Below are 17,314 nucleotides of genomic sequence, written 5' to 3'. Positions count from 1 at the left end.
CAACACAACTGCTTCCCTCTCCCCCTTTTCTCCACCATCTGATTGTTTCAGCAGGTGCCTGGGAATTGGGATTGTTCTCACCTCTAAGCTCACTGGATCTTTGGTCCCTCATTTGTTCACTCTGGTGTGACACATTAAGAAATGATAATGATGGCTCTACACTTCTGGTGGCCTTTATTGGCAGCAGTTTTCAGGAAGCTGCTGGGGGGAGACTCAAATACAAAGAAGGTGAGTGAGGCAATGCTGCTTTATTCGGATCGAGAGCACATCGGGTATAACTAAACCGCTCTCCTCTACAGCATTTTATGATATAAATACACCACTGATTATTTAACATTAGTAAATGACTATAACACTAGTTCATAAAGCCAGAAGCTTACAGAGGTCCCGGACTTGATTTGGCTTCTCCTTTTCTTTGGTTCTAAGCACTCAGGCAGATGGCTCGCTTTTCTTAAATTGGGCAGGATTTTATGAGGTGACCAGAAGTCCCTATGCTTTTCATCAAGAACAGATTAGTGCACCCTCCCCTAACTAGTATTAGGATCATCTCTGTCTTTCTTCATGTTCTCCCCAGTTGCTTCCTTTAGGGAAATAATTTAGTGTTCACACGTTCTCTGCGAGATAAGCCATCGTCACATAAAGTAACCACTTCACAAGGGCTCCTTTAGCATTCGGTGCCATTTATGTGGCAGGAGGATTTGACATTGGCCAAGGAATCATTAATGCTGGGGCTCTACCCTCTCATCACCTTTATGTTCTCAGCACCTTGCAGCTTGATTACCCAGGGTGTGTGTCTGTGGAGGGCGGGGTGATGCAGTTAAAGGAAGCTTTTAAGTCTCGCCTCACCATGGCTGCAAGGCATTAAAAGATCATGCCATTAGTACCTTCATCTTGGCCATCCTCCTTCGCCTCCAGCGGGGTGTGCTCCTTACTAAGAGAGCCAGAGTGTTGAGTGCTTCCCTAAGAGCCATTTCATGTTACACTGAGCTAATCGGGGCTGTGCTCTCTCGGGAGCCATCGTTTGCAAACCCTGTCGTGCTAAAAAGCACACAGAAATCATCAGATAAATGTCTGGCATTCCTCCCGAAGCATTTGGAAGTTTGGGATTGAAAGCGAAGCAGGGTGTGCCTGCTTTCCGCCAGTTAGACTTGTGCGTGTCACACCATCGCTGTGCAATTATTAAAGGTTGCTCATTCGTGCATTTAGTGAGCCAGCAAGTAGCTTCCCCCTTAAGGCCAAATGCTCATCTAGGGAAAGGTGTATAAAAACCGTGACCTCCCAAATCTTGACTTCTACTTAGGTTCAAAATGTTGAGAAAATTAAAGACAGTTTCTAAATCATTCCTTTTGTAGCATCATATATAAAAGTATGCTAGTCACTATGCATTTTGTTGGGTTTTTTTGTTGTTTTGTTTTGTTTTGTTTTTTTGAGATTGTCTCACTATGAAGTCCTAGCTAGTCTGGAACTTGCTACGTAGATCAGGCTGGCCTTGAACTCCTAGTGATCTTCCTGCTTGCACCTCCAGAGTACTGGGTTAATAGGCATGCGCCACAATACATATTCTGGATTTAATAGTCATAAAATAAAAGTAAAATCAACAATTAAAAAACAGCCTTCAGAACATCCTTTTTGGGATTAAAAACAAAATACATGAAAGATTTATTTATTGTTTTAAGGGGCTTGAATTACATGGGTTTTCATTTAATCATTCTGTTTTCATTTGTGGCTTCTTAACCTTTATTTATTGATTTTTTTTAAATGCCTACTTCACCACAAAGTGCTTAAAAAAGAGCTTTGGTTTGCTTGTTTTCAACATTCCTTATTAAACACGGTCTCCTAACAAGGAGGGCAGGATTTCGCAGACTCAGAATAACTACTGTATATAGGTCACATTGACTTCTCCCTCGAAGAATGGGAAGGGTACAGTCTTTACCGTGATCAAATTTAGCACATTCCAGAAAGAATGAGCCTGAGACACTCTTCCTTCACGCAGATTGTCATACTTCCTGACCTTGTTTTTCTTGACTGTCGCTCTACCCGGAGTCTACTTCTGCTTCCTCTGCTGAGGGCTTGTTTTCCTATTAAACTTCTGGCTTGTTCTCTGGAGAAAGGCTAAAGCAAGCGCCTCCCTCCCACTCATTCTTAGTCAGAATCCTAAATAATAGGACTAGAGGGCATTTGCAGACAGGTGTGATTAGACTTTATCTAATCCATCCTCCTCTCACGACGCCCTCGTCATCGCTCACCTCCTGTCCAGTTCTTGCTGGTCCCACTTCCCTCCCCAAGTGGTGGCCCGTTCTGCTTTTATTTCACGCATGTGCCATGGTTCTCCTCCCCTCTTTTCAGTTTCTACTTTTTAGTTTACATAGAGAGAGACACGCACTCTTGGACACGTTTCTGTATACACTTAGATGTCAAATCTGCAAATGAGATGAACGTGTGGTATTTGTCTCTGGATCTTTATTATCCTTTTTTTTCTTAAAAAAAATAGTGATCTATAGATTTACATTTAGGCTGGTTCTGTTTCTCTACTATTGTGAATAGCTCAGAAAATAAGCACGGATCTGCAAGTGTCCCTGGCTTAGAGTCCTCTGTGTCTAGACACTGGAGTGGTGTGGCTGACCATGACAGTTATATTTTTAATTTTCTGAAAAGCCTTTATACTGATTTCCATAGTGGATCTACCAATTTCCATTTCCACCGTCCATGTATCGTGGCTTCTCCTTTTTCCTGGCATCCTTGCTAACATCGCTTGCCACTTATTTCTTAATGGGCTCTTCTGACTGTTCATGAAATAGAATTGTAAAGTAATTTTAGTAGACGTTTCACCGATGGCTAAAGGTGTTTAAAAAGATTTCATTCAAAAAACATTCTGTTCAGTTTGTGAGTCCATCAATGATTGAATGATTTGGGGGTTGGTGGTACATAGTTCTTTATGCACTCTGAATGTTAGTCTCCTGATTGATGTGTAGTTGATAAACATTTTCCCTTCATTCTGTAGGCATGTTTCTTTAGTCTGCTGATTGCTTTTTTGCTATACAGACTCTTAATTTTGCATAATCCCATTTGACAATTCTGGGGTTATTTGTTAAGATGTTGAAGTCCTTTCTCACAGTATCCTTGATACATATTTTCCTAATTCTTAAACAGTGTTTATCTAAGAATTTTACACAGAGCTTAAATTGACTTATTTTGATAGTGAAAATTGTAGTAATCTTAGCTATACTTTAAAAATGTATCTTCTTGTGTAACATTCAGCTGATCCTTTACCTGACAGAGCCTCAGATTGTATGATCAGTCTCTGCATAGCAGGTATGTACTCGTTGAACCTGGCCTGGCCTGTTAAAAGTCTGCTTCTGTCTTAGGTAAAGGATTGTGTTGTGCTCAGTCCAACTATGGTTTCCTTTTCCACTTCTTTTTAATCCAAAGATATCATGGTTGTAATGCTACTATAGCTTTAAAATTAGCGCACTAATGATCTTCTCCAGTAAGACTTGCAAAGGGAAGTCCTATTAGTGGGTTGATCCCGTGCTTGGGGAAGAAAAGGAGAAAGTCTTTGTCCATGGGATTGCAGGGCATTGTAGCCTGTTTGTAGCCACTTAAGAAAGCCATAAAAGACAGACAGCAATAGAGATGTGTTAAGGCTTTGGGGAGTAAAAAGGACTCTTTAGTGTGACTAATTAGTCATGGGGAAATGTTTTCAAACATCCACCAAAATAAATCAGGACCTCCTGATTAGAAATTGAGCATTAATTACAGGAGAAAGTAGGACCACAGCAGAGGAGGGGCTCCTGGATAAGAAGGCTGCATGACTTTCTTCTCTTTCCACTCCGCAGTCATTCTCTTTGGGTACAGGGTCTCTCCATCCTTCATGTACCCATGAGAACCAAACTTCAAGGTTCAGAAGGTATCTCAGTGCTGCTTCCACACCTCTTGTTCACTTTTCACAGTGACCTGGGACAGCAGCATTAACTCAGCCTGTCGTGATGCCCTTGAAACTTTTCCATTTCAAATGTTCCTTGTAACCCGTTGAAGCAAAGGATACACTTATAGCTCTCTGACTGGCCTTGGGCTGGACAGGGGTGATTTTTTTTCCTCAGCCTTTTGTTACAGACGAGATGAACTAAGAGGAGAAGGGGCACTGGATGGGTTGACACAGACCTCTAAGCATTTGGAAGCAGAAAGAAGTAGGAGAATCATGAGGATGAGGCCAGCTTGGGTTGCATGGGTCTAAGACAGCCTGGCAACAGAATGTCTCAAAACTATGATGATGATGATGTTGATGATGATGATGATGGCAATGATGGATGTTTAATCTACACGTGGGAGGTAGCCAGGAAATGAGCAATTCTCAGAGGTGGTTTGAATTCCAGCTTACACAGCATCTTCAAAGACAAGCCACATTTTAAGAGAAGTGACTAAACAAGGGAAGATATTGAGTTTCTAAGGGTCAACAATTTGTGGGAAGGCAAATAAATGGCCAAGGGTGATTAATAAAAGTGCTGTGCGTAGAACATCTGCTGCCGTCTCCAGGCCCACAGAGGCCTGCTGTGGTCTTTATTGGGGAACACTGTTCTCCCAGGTGGAAGAGGTGGCTGGTACCTTTGGTCTTTATAAGTCGTTGTCTTGCTTTCAGGCAGATTGAGGAAGGGCAGAGATTTCTGTATTTCCTGCTTCTTAACTCTCTTTCTTCATTGCCACAAACCTTATGCCAGGTTGGAATATTTAGGGTAGCATTCTGAGGTATTTGGGGGGGGGATATAATCTCTTATAAAATATCATTGGAAGCATTTTGCCCTGTTAGTGAAAAAGCGTCTGAGAAGAAGTAAGGGAAACCATTAAGACTCCTTGGCACTTGCCTTCCATTCCTTTCTAGATGGAGGCTTTAAGGTCCATACTGTTGAGCTATACCACTGCCTTCTCGGTGCTCCTGCCGTTTCTCCCTCAGCTTCTGGAATATCGCAAGGATGTTACCTCTTACCATAGCACAACATAGCAAAACCCAAGGCTAGTAGCTTTGCATTTTCGAAGATGCTATGTTGAAGGTTGGTTTGGTTTTTGCTGTGGTTGGTTTGCATGACTATAAAAGTTTAGGACACTTCCTTTCGTTTTCTGATTAGCTTATAAAGACATGCCCTTAAAATGTTCCCTCCATTTTACTATCACTAACTATGGAGGCTGTAAATAAGTTTCAAGTGGTTTGTCTTACTCAACACTGTTTTGAAGTGTTCTTTGTAATTTTTTATAGGTTAATTCACTCAGAATCCTTTGCACCACTTGGTTCAGCCCCAGATACTAATCACTCCCTGTGTTATGAATAAAGTTTGTGTAGTGTGACTTTCCCAAGCTCTTCATCCTTAGAGAAGTTCCATTCTTATGTGAAAGGAGCCTTAGAGTGATAACATGAATCCATGTTGGAGAATATAAAATCTTTGTATAAAATATAAATCTCTTTGAAATATAATAATATATGTCATATAAAAATATCAAAATTTCTGACTTTGGTAATTAGATTCTTTCATTGCCTTCCTCTTGGAATGGGACATTTTATATAGGAATTATCCTACAGGGAGGGCCTCTCAATACTGTTTCTCCAAAGGACTTTCTTGGGTCTGGCCTGGTGGCCCTCTGAACCTCCCACACAGACTTTGTAACCAGCGGTTCCTGGCTCAGAGTGACTGAGGCAAAGGGTGGAGGACCTGAGAAGGTGACCTAGTCCCTTCACGTTCTTAAGGTGCTTCTCCTGGCGTTCGGTGTCTCTGCAGGGAGACGTCTACTACACCAGGCTGTTGGAATGTACTTTTCAATTGTAGAGACCTCATTAGGACCTCATAGTTCAGTAGCTGGCCTAAGCAGGCAATCATAGATGTAACTTTCATAAACCCAGGTTATTAGTTGTTTTATAGTTTCATTCATTTCAAGTATTTTTAAATTCTATTTAAACTTTTTAAAACATAAACATTTTAAACCTTTTCTTAGTTTCTTTCTTGTAACATAGTCTCACCCTTCTTTGTCACTTCTGAATTTCTCTGTTCTGTCAAAGACAGGGTACCACTGTGGGTATGAGCCAAGACTCTCCAGTCAGATTCTGGAGGTTGATAAGATGGCCCCATCCTTGACGACCCATGCGCCTTTGGGCAACTTGCCTGATATCTCAAGCCCCTGCTCTGTCATGCATCAGACAGAGATGATAATAGTTCTTTCCCAGTAGAGCAGTGTGGGAATTAAATGAGATCTCTGTAAAGCCTAAATTATAGAGTCTGGCCCAGAGTCCACAGCCTCCTTCATTACGTCTGCCCAGGCACCTTGCCACGGCTGCTCGTTTATATTCTTCTTTCATTGTGCTTTTCCCCTCGTAACATTGTTAGATGAAGGTAAGTTATAAATAATAATTATGATTTGTTCTTTATTTCCAAAGAAAGAATTAGTCAATTAGTTTATAGTTGAGATTTATAATGGCTCACATATAGAATTCAGGTGGCTCTCAACTTCCCCAGTAGTGAAATTCTTTCTCTAGGAGACCATGGCAGTAGAAAAGTAATTCGAGTCATGATGTTTGTTCTCTAATGATAACATATCAACTTTCACTTCCCAGTGTTCCTGACATAAATATTCTGTTTAATATTTAAGAAGAAAGCATTAGAAAACCTCATGTCACTGCAGGGTTTGTTGTTGCTGGGTTTTTTTTTTAAATATTATGTTTACTTTTTAAATACTGTACCACAGTGCATTTTATGTATCCGATTTCATCTAATGAAGATGTAAAATGACCATGGGGAGAAGGGAAGGTGAAATGATCTAGCATTCAGAGCTACCATCTGCTAATTAGGTAACCCTTAACAAGGGGTCACGGGGCACCATTGGTTGAGGTGTTGCTGGGAAATTCTGCCTGTTTTACTACTGAAAACTGACTTTTCAGGCCTCATGGGGAAAGAGAACACTGAGAGAATATCTTTAAAGCTTTCCAGATATCTGAAATTCTTTGTTTTAAGTTTTGTTTTTACCTTAAAAGATTGTTTAGTCTAGTCAAGGACTGCCAAGTCATTGGTAGAGGCTGGGGATGTACAGGGCTGCTAGTTACAAATCTACATCCTAGCTGCTCATGGTATAAGACGGACGCACAGACTTCTGCTGCAGACAGGAATAGAAACACTCAGTGGGTCTGGCACGCGTTGTAATAAGACACTTGTAAGTTTACAAAATATCAAGCACTTCTCCCTCACTCTTACTAGAGGATCGCAGTAGAGGCGAGCCTGCAACAGAGCATCAGAAACACACTTGTGTGTGGTCGTTAGCCCTCACGCGTGACTGTCCCGAGACTGCCAGATGTGCTAGATGAGCTAGCTTGGACTTGTTTGCTTTCTCTCCCGGCTCGGAAAACATATGTTATGATGGTATTCTCAAATGTGAGAGTAGGGAGTTATAGTTCAGAGATTCTGAAGTGCATTGCTTTCCTCAAATTGCTTGCTAGATAAGTAGTCGCGGTGTCAGCTAAAGCTGAAAGGAAACTGATTTTGTGACCCAACACCGTGCCACCAAATGAATAGACTGGTGTTGCTGGATGTGGAGATTTGCTGTCTGGTTTCTAACAACTTGCTCTGTAGGACCCACTTTCAACCTATTTTTGTCCTCCCCTCCAAGGCATGCTTCAACTGGAGGATGCTTTGCTGGCTTAGTGTGTATTGATGTTCTTTCTGGGACAGGATATGATATAGTATGACACTTGCATAATCAGGATTCTGTCTAGACAAGTCGAATTAAAGGAGTGACCGAGCCAAAAGGATCTCTTTCTCAAACAGAATTCTTCAGAAGTCACATAAAAGTGGATAAACCCAAATACTGATGAAACTTATAGATAAAGAATAGTTTTTATAACAGTATAAAGTTGGGGTTTTAATACGTAAAATGTCTGATAGTTTTTTTGCATATGAGTTTTATTGCTTTGTATTGTTTCAGTAGCTAAATCATAATCTAGTGCGAAACTTTCAGTGTTTCAGTGATGATAGAAGAAGCCTCACACTGACGCCCGTTCGCGGGCACACTGCCCACGATGCAGAGCAGGGGAACGCACTGTTTGTGTGGCGTGCTAAGTCTAATTAGCACCTACATGTTAGTAATGGATCAATAAGAAGCTAAGCATCACGACCGTTTAAACCTTGACTGCTTAAACCTTAGCAGTTTTGACTAAATAAAATAACAATCTTAAATTGTTGGGAAGTTTTGACTTTGTGTATATCCCAAGTCATATTTTTGAGAAAAACAAATTTGTCAGGAAACAAATTTTAACTAGGAGCTGCTTTGTAGTCTGCTGAATCAAAATTAATGTTTCCTTCATCCCTATGGGCACGGAAGGCGCAGTAGAAGTCTGAAGCCTTAGGGTCAGGTGTGCCAGCCAGTGCCCCGTGATGGTCCCAGAGACACAGATGACAGTGCCCTTTGCATTCTGGATTTTCAAGACAAGGGCTTCTTATGTAGCCCTGGCTGTCCTGTATCCCAGGCTGGCCTCAAACTCAGGGCAATCCTCTGGCCTCAGCCTCACAAGTGCTCATGACCACAACTATCTATATTTTCCATATTAGTGAAATATTTGCCCAATATTTATGTAGAATAGAAAAATAATTTAACCGTAAAACTTTCAAATGAGGAGCAAAGATTTTCAGCAAACACACAAGATGCAGCTCTTAGTCACGTGAGTTCTTTGACCGTGGACAAGAGCAAATATGCATGTATGTCTATGCATGTATATGATGAGTAATGGACAAGACTGTTTTCACTTCGCATCCCCAGTTGTATTTGTTCCTCCCAGCCTGCATTTCAGACTCTCACGGCCATTGTTATTTCAGTTGAAGAACCTCACAGCAATTTATCTTCTCCCCCTTCACTCTATGTCGGCCACCTACTCTGTAGAAGATGCTTAGCTAAGAGAAATGAGCATGGCCCCATATAAATGTGTATTGGTTGCCCTGTCTCATACGCGAGGTCAAGAATAGGCATAATGTAAGAAAATAGGGAGGTTAGCCAGGCAGTTGAATCTGTTAAATGTATCCATCCATCACAAAAGAGAATAGAAGTGTTTCCAAGGCATTGTAAATTGAAACGCATGTCCTCCCTTAGAGGTCTGCTTATGGTTCTGATTGTCCCCCTTGTAGCATCTGAGTGGTAGAGTCATTATTTAAGGCAAGGATATGGAGATGAATGTAATGTGTAAGCCGGTAGGTTATAAGCTGATGTTTAGCACCCCGTGTGCCGCCTTCTTCACTGAGCTGAACCTGCAGTAGCCAAGGTCACATCATGTGATCATTTCACATTCGTAGATATTGGTTTTGTGTTTCCTGCCTGGGGCAGCCAGTTATTTGATTCTTCCATTAGATTTTGAAATTCAGTGGGAGACTGAACACTGGAGATAGTGGATGTTTTAATATTTCTTGGGTAGGCAATTATTTTAATTTTTGAACATAAATAAACGTGTCCTACATTACTTCTAATATATATAGTATCCTCAAACATTTATGGTCTTAAATAACTGGCTGACTGACAAAGTGAGTCATTTGTGTTTGCTATAAACCTGGGTGACACTGTATTATCCGATATAGGCTCTGTATACTTGTAGATCAAAGTAAATCCAAGCTTCATGAATTGAAGCATCTATTTGTGTTTTGAAGAAACATAGAAAACCATGAACTACAAAGCCATTTATTAATTTAAATTAAGCTATATGATGTAAATCATTAAAACAGCTTAGCTCTGAAACACAGGGAGGACTGGACTGGACTATCTCACGTCATGCATTGTTTTCTACTGTTTGGAACAATGGCAGTGATACGACTAACGGGGAAACATCCTATGGCTGGAAAGGCTAATTTTTCGCATATGTGTGTATACAGTTCCTGCCTTGCCAGTTCTGTCAGAAATGAAGCAAATGTTTGCTGTATTCAGTGCTCTTTGGTGTTGAGCTTTCAAGAACAGTTAGAAAAAGATAAATATGGAATGATTTCCTAAGTATTCAACTGTCTTTCCCTTGTAGTGAGAGATTTTTCTTGAGACTGAATAGAAATGGGCTTCCTAAGGCCCCGGATAAACCCGAACGACACTGCTCTCTCTTTGTGGTAAGTGCACCCTTAGTTTATTGCTTAGGAGAATTAAGTGATTGAAAGATAGAGCCGTGGCTCTGCTTAAACGTTTTAAATAGCTCACAGGTCACAATAGCTGGAGTTCTGATTGACTTCAATCACAGTGGACTTGCTTCCCTTACTGTGTTTTTCACTCTGTTGGAAACACCTGTTTGTTAGAGTACTGCCGACTCTGAGAGACTCTTGCAAAAGCCTGGTGGTGGCTGGGCCAGGCACGGTGCTGGCTGTCCAGTGCACGCTTCTCAAGGGTTTAATGAACGAATAAGAGATTTGATCAGCAGTGGTCTGATGATGGTCTTTATTTCTCAGTGTTTTCCATGGGCTCATCAGCAGCTGTGATGTATTTAGATTTGGGTTTGAACAATGTCCTGCTGCCCCAGGCATTCCATGGCTGATATCAATATGCGTCTTCATCCTTGCTTGTGAGAGACCACACAAAGCTTTTGAATGTGGCTGCGTGAAATAGGAATTCTAAAATAACCAACCTTTGTTTCTCACTAGGATTTAGGTAGCAGTGACCTCAGGAAGGACATCTACATCACCGTACACATTATCCGAATCGGTAAGTTCAGCACATGTGGCTGTTGGGAATGATACCCATGAGGTCTCTATGTGATTTGGTATAGTATGTATATGTATATATGTATGTATATAGCAAGATATAGTTATAGTGACTGTCGCTTTCCCCCTCACAAGATTTTCATGATCATAAGTCATCAAAATAAATGTTGATGTAGGAACTGCTTACCTATCTCTACTCCCTATTGGTCAAATAAATCCTTGCAAAACAGTAGTTACTGGTTCCATCATTGGAAGTTTATCAGCAATAAAGCTAAAGTAAAGCACTTGAGAAAGGTTAAGACTTATCTGACAATGTTCTTGATGCAGTGAAATTAAAGAGAAGATTATTATCTGTCAAGGACAGATGCTTCTTGCTTTTTATAGAATGTCACTTGTACCTGCTTTACTGGGAAAAGGGCATAGTGACCCTCACTGGCTGCCAAGAGCAAAAGCAGTAACTCCTCAGTTCTGGGAATTTATGGCCAGATTTGGAAAGAAAAGAAGGGACATAAAAAGAGAAGTTAGGTTTTGAACCTCCACTCATCCCAGAGTACTAGGTAACACCGCCTCTGTTCTTCCTGTGTAGGGCTTAGCTGATTCCTCAATATTGTACCTTCCTCTCCTCTTTCTTGCTATTTAGAGGACTTTCCGGGAAACCAAGCAGAGCTGAATTGTTATCATCAGTCTTACAGTTGATAACACCAAGACTAGCATCAAATCTTCCTGGTTGTGATTGCACCAAATCTGTGTTTGCCCACACAGCCAGAAAAGAGATCCTCAAACTGTGTCCAGGAACGAAAGGGACGAGGCCAACTGGATCAAATTGGGAAATGCTCAGTGCGGGGTCTTCCCCAGAGAGAGCAGGGCTTCTCAGTCTGCCTTCTCCACAGTGTTTGCTTCAGATTCTGTAGTGCATGTACTAGAGAAAGAGGGATGGTGAAAAAGAAAGACCGACTGACAAACAGCAAATTGAATAGTGCCATCTTGTTTTCCTATTTAAGATTAGACTAGGAGGGGTACCAGATCCATCCGGATACACTGAAGAGTGCTGTTCAGATGGGAAATAAAATACGGACCTATTGGGGTTCTAATTTACTAATTCCCATCTCTGTTAGCTCACTATTTTAGCTCCAGCATCTTGTTTGTAGTCTACAAAAATAATGATTGTTAGTTAAATACCAATAAGAAACAATGTGCTCTCTGCACGTATTAAAACACTCAACAGGGACTGGAGAGGTCAAAAAGTGGTTGAGCGCACTTAATCTAAATTTGATTCCCAGCACTCACATAGAGCAGAGCTGTTTATAATGCCAGTTCCAAGGGATCCGATGCCCTCTTCTGGCTTCTGCAAGCACTGCACCCATGTGGTGCACAGGTAGGCGCACCAGCAAAACACCCGTATGAATCAATAAAATCTTTAAAAACACTTGAAGATTTAAAACAAGCTAAAAATTTTTAACTGTTAGAACCACCCCACAAATACCCCACAGGACTGAGTTGGAAAGCACCTGTGTCCCAAGGCAGGGACAAGGCATTTGATCACTTGTACTTGCTATGTTCAGAGGCTCCAATCTGATTTCTTTCAGATGTGAATCATTTTGTTTTTGATTTTGAGACAGGATCTTGCTAGACAGCCCAAGGTGGCATTACTCTTAGAAGCTCATCTTGGCCTCCAAGTGCTGGGGTTACAGTCATGTCCCAAGATATGGTACCAAAGGACATAGAACTAAAGTTAAAATTTTAAAATGTTTTTTTTTATTTTTGAATATACACTATTTAAGGTAGAAGATGAAATGGGTACCACGACTGTCCTTCATGATTTGTGCGTTATGGGATGGTTTCACAAGTCATCAAAGTGAGAAGATGTTTCCCATACATGAGATCTACTCCAATCTTTGTGTTTCTACGTGTGTCTCATGTTCTGGCCATTCTCAGAGTTTAAGCCTCTCACTCAAGGTCAGACATATGGGTGATTAGACAAGAGTCCTTGTTTGAAGTGAGGTCTCCTTTTGCCCTAAGGCATTTCCTTTTCAGGACCTGGTTCCGTTGCCTGTGGGCTGTCTTGTACCTGTGTCTAAGTTGCATTTACTCACATGTCTTCATGGATATGTCTGCTTACTAACTGGACAGGTCGGATGGGAGCAGGGGAAAAGAAGAACGCCTGTAGCGTTCAGTACCGGCGACCTTTCGGCTGTGCGGTTCTCAGCATCGCGGACCTTCTAACAGGAGAGACAAAGGATGACCTAGTCCTGAAAGTGTACATGTAAGAAAAATGCATGTGGTGGGCTTAGCATGGTCACTGGGTGTGCCTGGGGATCCTGCCTTGGTGGCTGTTCGTTTAATGGATAATTGAACAATAGGAGAAAAGGTGAATTTGAGTCATTTGTCAAAATCCTTACAATCTACAGCCCTGCTCCAGATGAGCCCGTGAGCTACTGCCAGATGGAGGAACCACAGAGTGGAAAAGCAATAAATGCAGTTTACTGGTTTAAGTCGACCATCTACATAGACAGATTACCAGCATTCCTTTACACTACTAACTTGTCCTTAGGAAGTCGTGAATGAGTTAGAATCACTAGAGGGAGCCCGGCTGGTTGCCCTCCTGCTTTGTGTGTTAACTGACTGGAGCTGCTTCAGGAACAGACCCTGAGGATGTTGGCTTATGCAACAGAGTTTACCATCTTCCAGTTAGCTCTGGAGGATAAAAATCTGAGGTGATGTTGTAGTGAGTTTGCTTCCTTCAGCGGTAAGGACTGTGTAGAGATCTGTTCCATGCTCTCTTCAGCATCCATACCTGTTACTATGGCATCCATTCCTGTTGTTATGGCATCCATAACCTCTTCCTTCATCTTCCTATGACCCTTGGTGTGCAAAAGTCTTTGTGTCTGTTTCTCTCTTTGTAAGGACACAATAATATTGGTTCAAAGCTTACCCCAATGACCTCATCATAACTTGGTTACCTCTTTAAAAACCCTCTTTCCAAAGAAGGTCACATTCCAAGATCCTGGGGTTAAGATTGCTATGTTGTGTGGGAGTGGGTCTCAGTTAATTTAAACCCCTAATACTCCTAAGAAGATCTAGACCAGATTTTAAGTTAAATGATATCTAAGTTGATTATGTAAACATGTGTTTGCATCAGCCTACCCTGACACCTGCACATAGCCTTGGTAGATAAGATCTGATGGACAGTATCATGATCCAGGCAGACACAGTAGAGCATCCACTTTTGGGTTCAAGGACTGTGTTGTAGGCCAGTTCTATGAGCAAACTTGTGTTGCTACTTATACTATATAACAGTCGGTGTCTTGTTTTTTGTATGGTGGGTTTTGGGGGGAGGGGTGATAGTACAATCGGTTCTTTGCCAATGTTTGGTCACAAGATGACTTTGTGACCACAGCTGCAGGGGTTCATGGATTTATCTAATTTTCCACTCAGTGAGGCCACCAAAGCACATTCAATAATTCGTTGACAAACAGATTTTGTTTTCTATAGCATCTGGTTTTGTACTAGAGATATTTTTTTTCTCTTTCTAAGTGGGCTAACCCTATGACCTTCATTTTAAACTTGAAAACATCTTGAAACTAGTGGGCAATACACTTGTGACTCTCTTTTCTCATGGCAACACTCATCATTAATGGTTGTGATTCAATCCATTCTGATAGTTTTCTTAAATGTTGCTCATAGTCATAAAATATAGCTTAGTTGAGACCACAGTGGCTAATAACAGTCCTCTTTCCTTGGGTTGTACACTGTCCTGGTTAGGGTTTAATTGCTGTGAAGACACACCATGATCACAGCAACTCTTCCAAAGGAAAACATTCAATTGAGGCTGGCTCACAGTTCAGAGGTTTAGTCCATTATCATCATGGCAGAAAATGTGCAGACATGCAGGCAGACATGATGCTGGAGAACAAGCTGGGGTTTCTACATCTCGATTCTCACACAGCAGAAGGAGAAACTGTGCCACCAGGGGCATTGCCGGAATCTATTAGACCTCAAAGCCATGCCCACAGTGACACACTTCCTCCAACAAGTCCACACCTGCTCTAACAGGGTCACACCTCCTAATAGTGTCACTCCCTATGGGCCAAACCTTCAAACACAAGAGTCTGTGGGACCCATTCCTATTGAAGCCACCACACATACTGTGTAAAAGAAAAGAAAAGAAAAGAAAAGAAAAGAAAAGAAAAGAAAAGAAAAGAAAAAACTCTATTCAGCCCTTTGCATGTGCTGTGCCACTTCATCCCCAAAGCAAACCCATGAAGCAAATGCTTAGATCAGCTCACACAGAAGCAGACTCACCCAGGTACTAAGGAAGGGTATTGAAATATGTCTGACTCTGTAACCTGAGCTTCCAGTTCATCTACCTCCATTTTCTTGGATGCTATTTCACAGCCCTGTCTAGTGACGTGGGCATGAGAGAACTGAGCGCTACTGAAGAAAGCCAAAAGTCTTTGCAGACATGGCTTCGTTGTTTCCTAGCATAGTCTTCCCAGGTGTGGTGACAAGTGTGTCTATTTCACCCCTGGGCGACTGAGAGTGACAGGAGTCACCCCTGATTATACAACAGCCTGAAAAAGACCATTGTGAAAATAAACTGTGCTGCTCCTTGTAAGTTTTTCATTATCTTCTTTTTCTTAAGAATCAAATTATGTTATTGGTTATGCTTTCTCCTGCCGACTCAGCCAATTACAAAACAGTTCCAAGAGAATAAACTAACAGTGAAAGCCTTCTTTCTCTGACAGTAGGAAGGAACCTACTTAATAACGCTCAAACGAAATGCTCGTTGGAATCCATTTGGAAGAAATTCTATTTGTTCAAGTGAACGAATCCTTACCTCCACCTGGGACTCAAAAAAAGTAACAAATACCTTGTCTGAAGGTGGAAGATATTTCAGTCACCTGCGTTAGGGCTTTTGAATTTTTTTGGAGGTATTTTAGGTCAAAACATGAATTCTAGAGTCTCTCAGGAAACAAACCATCTTCCTTTCTTCCCTACGGGACAGAAATAAGAAAATCAAAGATGAGATGGACTAAGTAGAATTTTATGTCATCTAACTAGATGGGGGAATGATTTTCATTTAAGATTTTATAGTCTTCTCAGAGCCAAATCTCAGTTTGGTATTCTACTGTTAGCTTTCCTGAAAATATCTCACACAATGTTTATCCTGGACGATCCTTGATGCTATGTACTATGTAAGCTACCAATGGTGAATTATATACCTTAGACATGCTCATTTCAAGGAGGATTGGTGCTGTGGAACATTGGCATTGGCTTGATATTTTATTGAGTCCTGATAGCCAAGGTCCTCAGGAGGGATCATTTGTAGCTTATAAAAGATAATGGCAGAATTATTTAGGAATACATCTATTTAGGAAGTTGTCTGCAACCTCGTTAGAGCAGTGGTTGCAATACAATTGACCAGGAGACACAAATGATTGTTAGCCATGAGGAGTTACTAGTCAGTGAGACATCCAGTTACCATCCACCCACCCATCCATCCATCCACCCATCCATCTATGCAGTTGTAGTTTTAAGGCTTTACTTTGTCCAAAGTATTCAGTGGTACGCAAATACCAACTATCCTATATCCTGCCCTTAAAAGCCCTGATGGTCCAGCTGGTGACTTAAACCATGCAAAGGTAGCATGAGCTAGTGAGTAGCAAGAACTGAAAATGAGGCCTGTAACTATATAGCATAGTGGAGAACACTTGCCTCGCATGTATAAGGCCCTAGGTTCAATCCCCAGTACTGCCCCCCCAAAAATAATAAAAATAAATTAATAAAAAGGAAAAGAAGAGCCAAAATCAAAGAGATAAACAGTCTGAAGGTAAAATAAATGATTCTGTGATGTCTCTGAGGCGTGGAAAATCAGGAAGTATTTTGCATTGCCCTCAGATAAATCCTGGCAGACTTTCACCAGTGTAGGTTTTGTTAGCATTGATTTTGTTTCCCTTAATTGGTTGCCTTTTGACTTTAGCCAGACCTGATCATGTTACAGAAGGCAAAAATTTTCTAATGAGAATCTTTATTTATTGAGCATTTACTGTATGCCAGGCAGTACTTCAGCCCGTGTTTATTTAATATCTACTATGATAATTACACAAGTTTAACACATGAAGAAAGCGCTGCAGAGAACGTGTTCAACTTGCCCCCAAACGTAACTCACCTAATAGTGAAAGTTTGAGTCTGTTATCAACAACTTAGTCCTCAACACCTTCCACTCAATGGGTTGAGGTAGATTGTCAGCTCCGGCCAAGTTAAGCATTTCTGTCTGAACTGGAACAAGCATGCTGCGTGGGCCTCATGGCTAGCCATTGAGGACAGCAAGAAGAAAAGCACGCTCTAGTGGTACTAGCCAAGAGCGGGGTTGTGTTAGCGACTAACCAAATGGTTGTGTCTCCACAGGTGTAATACAGAGAGTGAGTGGTATCAAATCCACGAGAACATCATCAAAAAGCTGAATGCACGTTACAATTTGACTGGCTCCAACGCAGGTGGGTGTGTGCGCCCGGCTGCCTCTCCCGACACTTTCACATCAGACCTTCTATTCATCTGCGTTAGGTAGAAATAGCCGGCTCTTGCAGGCTTTTGTTCTTTGCTGCCCCAAAACATTCAGCACA

At 41.4% G+C, this 17,314-nt stretch overlaps 1 protein-coding gene across 1 annotated transcript in view; it reads left to right on the top strand.

The window, feature by feature from the left end:
- Window positions 1-17,314, top strand: part of Dock4 (dedicator of cytokinesis 4) — a 392,500-nt gene that overhangs the window by 208,076 nt on the left and 167,110 nt on the right. Inside the window, 4 exon segments of the mRNA XM_087911826.1 lie at window positions 10,025-10,106; window positions 10,632-10,692; window positions 12,822-12,954; window positions 17,100-17,188. Of these exon segments, the coding sequence (XP_087767952.1) occupies window positions 10,025-10,106; window positions 10,632-10,692; window positions 12,822-12,954; window positions 17,100-17,188 (365 nt within the window).

Source organism: Myodes glareolus, chromosome 11, assembly GCF_982192425.1.
Source record: "Myodes glareolus chromosome 11, mMyoGla1.1, whole genome shotgun sequence".
Classification (NCBI taxonomy): domain Eukaryota; kingdom Metazoa; phylum Chordata; class Mammalia; order Rodentia; family Cricetidae; genus Myodes; species Myodes glareolus.
Note: the sequence above shows the minus strand (reverse complement) of the source record. Positions and strands in the feature narration are given on the sequence as shown.